The 4,809-nt window shown below is 43.3% G+C and overlaps 1 protein-coding gene across 1 annotated transcript in view; it reads right to left on the bottom strand.

Annotated features, from left to right (window-relative positions):
• Positions 1-2,433: 2,433 nt before the first annotated feature.
• The window catches only part of LOC107712290 (vacuolar protein sorting-associated protein 72 homolog), a 4,226-nt gene continuing 1,850 nt past the window's right edge, over positions 2,434-4,809 (bottom strand). Inside the window, 3 exon segments of the mRNA XM_074560081.1 lie at positions 2,434-3,345; positions 4,250-4,398; positions 4,400-4,554. Coding sequence (XP_074416182.1) covers positions 2,943-3,345; positions 4,250-4,398; positions 4,400-4,554 — 707 coding nt within the window. The 3' untranslated portion in view covers positions 2,434-2,942.

The following is a 4,809-nucleotide window of genomic DNA, read 5'->3' as shown; positions in this document are numbered from 1 at the left end:
AAAGTACATAATAGTCTAAAAATGCTGTTATAACTTTTCTATGAGGGTTATGGCAGTGATGCACTACAAGTAACACAGTGAGTGAGTGAGTGAGTGAGTGTGAGAGTGTGAGAGTGTGTGAGTGAGTGTGTGTGTGTGTGTGTGTGTGTGAGTTCTTTGTGGAAACGGATGTAAACTCAGCTGACAGACGCACTCTACGACAAACTCACACACATCACAGCTAAACACTCTCACTCAGCAACAACAGGTAAGATGATTCAGCAGGTATGTGTGTTTCTGCTGATACACTCTCAGAAAAAAAGGTACAAAAGCTGTCACTGGGGCGTGCTCTGTGCATAGCATCTACTTAGAACACCTCAGCAACCGCATAGCAACTACTTAGAACACCTCAGCAACCGCATAGCATCTACTTAGAACACCCAGCAACCGCATAGCATCTACTTAGAACACCTCAGCAACCGCATAGCAACTACTTAGAACACCCAGCAACCGCATAGCAACTACTTAGAACACCCAGCAACCGCATAGCAACTACTTAGAACACCCAGCAACCGCATAGCAACTACTCAGAACACCCCAGCAACCGCATAGCAACTACTCAGAACACCCAGCAACCGCATAGCATCTACTTAGAACACCCAGCAACCGCATAGCAACTACTTAGAACACCCAGCAACCGCATAGCAACTACTTAGAACGCCCAGCAACCGCATAGCAACTACTTAGAACACCCAGCAACCGCATAGCATCTACTTAGAACACCCAGCAACCGCATAGCAACTACTTAGAACACCCAGCAACCACATAGCAACTACTTAGAACACCCTAGCAACCACATAGCAACTACTCGGAACACCCCAGCAAACGCATAGCATCTACTTAGAACACCTCAGCAACCGCATAGCAACTACTTAGAACACCCAGCAACCGCATAGCAACTACTTAGAACACCCAGCAACCGCATAGCAACTACTTAGAACACCCAGCAACCGCATAGCATCTACTTAGAACACCCAGCAACCGCATAGCATCTACTTAGAACACCCAGCAACCGCATAGCATCTACTTAGAACACCCAGCAACCGCATAGCATCTACTTAGAACACCCAGCAACCGCATAGCATCTACTTAGAACACCCAGCAACCGCATAGCATCTACTTAGAACACCCAGCAACCGCATAGCATCTACTTAGAACACCTCAGCAACCGCATAGCATCTACTTAGAACACCCAGCAACCGCATAGCATCTACTTAGAACACCTCAGCAACCGCATAGCATCTACTTAGAACACCCAGCAACCGCATAGCAACTACTTAGACACCCCAGCAACCGCATAGCAACTACTCAGAGCACCCCAGCAACCGCATAGCAACTACTCAGAGCACCCCAGCAACCGCATAGCAACTACTCAGAGCACCCCAGCAACCGCATAGCAACTACTCAGAGCACCCCAGCAACCGCATAGCAACTACTCAGAGCACCCCAGCAACCGCATAGCAACTACTCAGAGCACCCCAGCAACCGCATAGCAACCTACTTAGAACACCCAGCAACCGCATAGCAACTACTTAGAACACCCAGCAACCGCATAGCAACTACTTACAACACCCTAGCAACCTTTCATAGAAACCACATTCCAGATCATTTCAATCTGAATTCAGTTCCGTTTATTTGTTAAATGTGAATCAGGAAGAATGATTGAGATACAGACTGATCAGATCATGTGATCTAGAGAGAAACTGATGAGTTTTGACTTTCGATTGCAAACTTTGGAAGCTTTCCATTTAATCTCATTGATCTCATTTAATCTCAAACCTTATGTTTGAAGATGACGTGAAGCTTAGACGTACTATTTTCAGGTTAGTTTGTGTTCTTATTCTCACACTTTCAACACCCTGAATGATATGAAACATCTCTGGAGAGGGAGATTTGAGTCTGAAACTCAGAGTTGAAGTGTGTGAGAGAGACAGAAAGCAGAAGTGACATATCTCCTCCGATCACACCGTTTCCTCTCTTTTTCCCCCAAATAAACAGGCAACCATCCTAAATACACTAGTAACTGCATAGCATCCATATAGAAACAACCTAGCAGCTACCTGGAACACCCTAGCAACTGCATAGCAACTACTTAGAACACCCTAGAGATGGCATAGCAACTCCACAGAACACCCTAGCAACTGCATAGCAACAACGTAGACCACCCTAGCAACCGCAAAGCAACTACTTAGGACACCCTAGCAACCAAATTACCAACTATTCAGGATACCACATAAACTGCATAGCAACTACTTACAACACCCTAGCAACTGCATAGCAAAAATTTAGAATGCCCTCGATCAGCTGTTTGGACTCTCATTCTGACGGCACCCATTCACTGCAGAGCATCCATTGGAGGATCCAGAGGATCATACTAGGGTGAAAAAAAGAGGTAATCACTCTTGAGTTCTTTATTGCCATTTTTATTGCCATTTTTGGACTAAAACCCTGGAAAATACAAAAGGAGAAATCAGAAAATGAACAGAGCCAGTGCTGGTGATGCGATCATAAATCAACAGCTGAATCGGTCCTCCATCAGCGGATCCGAGTCGTTCAGAGTCACTCTGAAGCTTTGAATCACTGAATGTGATTCAGTTGAGACCTGTACGGTAACACTTTACAATACGGTCTCATTTGTTCACATTAGTTGACATGAACTAACAATGAGCAATTATCAGCATTTATTAATATATGTATTAGTTAATGTTAGTAAATTAACATTAACGAAGATACAGAAATGCAGAAGAAGTATTGTTCATTGCTAGTTCATGTTGACAAATGAAACCTTATTGTAAAGTGTTCATTCTGACAGTTTTGCCTGAATTTATCAAAAAATGTCCTCAAACACAGTCAAACCTGAGTCATGTGGATTTAAACACTCAAAAGCAGTCGTTAAGGTGCATCTAGGTGGTGACTACGGTGTGTTTGACGACGGCTTTCGGTCGTGTGCTCTTGGCGGTCGCTGCCGGCGAATCACTGACGTCACTGTTGCCGCTGAAGCTTCCAGAAGCGTTGGGAAAACCGTGCGCCGCGATGTATTTCTGGTAAGCCTCGCGGATGATCCGGAAGGCTCGGGCGTTGGCGTAGGGGATGTCCGTCACGGGGTCGCGATACAGAGCGGGTTTATGGGTAACAGGACACACCTCCTGAACAGGTTGGGCGGGGCTAGAGCGAGCCGACGGCGGGAAGGCGGAGATAAACGCCTCATCGTCGCTGAAGGTGATGTATGTGCGAGAGCACAGAGACCCCGCCCCCTGAGCGGAGGATGAAGAAGTGGGTGTGGCTTGGGGCGTGTCCTGGTCCAGCCTATATAACAGGAGATGAGAAAGTCTTACCATCATGCATCTTGCTCATATGAAGCAGTGTCTGTCACTAATGATTATTTTGGTCATCGAGAAATCAGTCAATTATTCTGACGATTAATCTGCAATTTTTTTTGTAATAAAAATGAACCTAGGCGAACAATAGACTTGAAAATGACTTAAAAATCTATATATAATAGCAGTGAGGCAATAATAATTCGTAAAAAACAAATACATAAATGTAATAAAACAATATTATTGTAACATGTACTATATTATATCAAACGCCTGCAGAGGGCGCCAGCGGCCTGATAGTTTTTAACTTTACAGCACGACGTAATCCATATTTAATATAGACTAAACAACATTTACTTCAAAAGTCCACTCAATCGTTAATATTTGGCCATTTCTTTATGATAGAAATGCTACAGTAATTTCTTGAAAAAGAACATGTGGACATTAAAACATGCAAACTCAGAGCGAGGGGTTAAACTTTTATTTTAGGTTCCATTTAGGTTCTTAGTTAAGCAAAAAACATAATTAAACACTCACTATAAAAAGATTAAATATTTTATCTGTTTAGCTGCACGTCATGTGACCATTAACCGACATCAGAGAACCGTGAATATGCGATAATGCTAAATAATATTGACTTAAAATCTCAGGAAATACAATATTCAGGTAAATATTTTAGCTAAACCTCTGTGAATCCCTTTATTATTATATTAGTTTATACCAAATTAATAGTAGTAACACGTTTGCATCTTACAAACGTTACAGCATGATAATAATAACAGACCTTAACTCTATTCTTCTTTCAGCAGCTTTCCAGGAACAAGCTACTGTTTTACAGTAATAGCAATTTAGCATAATTATTATGAGTTACAATTCATTATGTATAAATTTACCCTTCCACATCCACGTTCTCCTCCTTCATGTGTGCGTCTGGGATGAGCGGCATCAGCACTGAATGATAGCGGATGCTCGGCCCTTCAAACCGTCTCTTCTTATGAACCTGCTTCTTCTTATCAGCCTCTAAACGCTCGTAGTTTTCTGAAACACACACACAGTGTCATCTGAGCACACACTCGTCGCAGTCGTGTTTCACTCAGAGCTCCTCTCCTCTTGCGCGGTGCCTCCAGCTGACGCTCCTGCAGACGCTCGTTCGTCTGCCGCGTGTGCTCGCTCGTGGACTTACGCACCGACTTACGCACTGAAACACACAACGACAACCTTATAAAGCTACTTTAATACACAAAAGACCTCTAAATGATCAACTGAAAAACCTGTTTCACTCAATCTCCACATCTTCTGTCTCTGATTGAGTGTTTTATCCAGTCAAAGCTCTTTTAGTGTAATTGTACAAGCGTCCAGCTTCAGCTGGAGCTTCTCGTGTCAAATCTTGACTGATTTTGATCAAGTAAGCGTCAGAATAACTGCAGTAATATCTCCAGATGAACACTTACTG

Source organism: Sinocyclocheilus rhinocerous, unplaced genomic scaffold (assembly GCF_001515625.1).
Source record: "Sinocyclocheilus rhinocerous isolate Xijiao unplaced genomic scaffold, SAMN03320098_v1.1 scaffold3283, whole genome shotgun sequence".
Classification (NCBI taxonomy): Eukaryota; Metazoa; Chordata; class Actinopteri; order Cypriniformes; family Cyprinidae; genus Sinocyclocheilus; species Sinocyclocheilus rhinocerous.
Note: the sequence above shows the minus strand (reverse complement) of the source record. Positions and strands in the feature narration are given on the sequence as shown.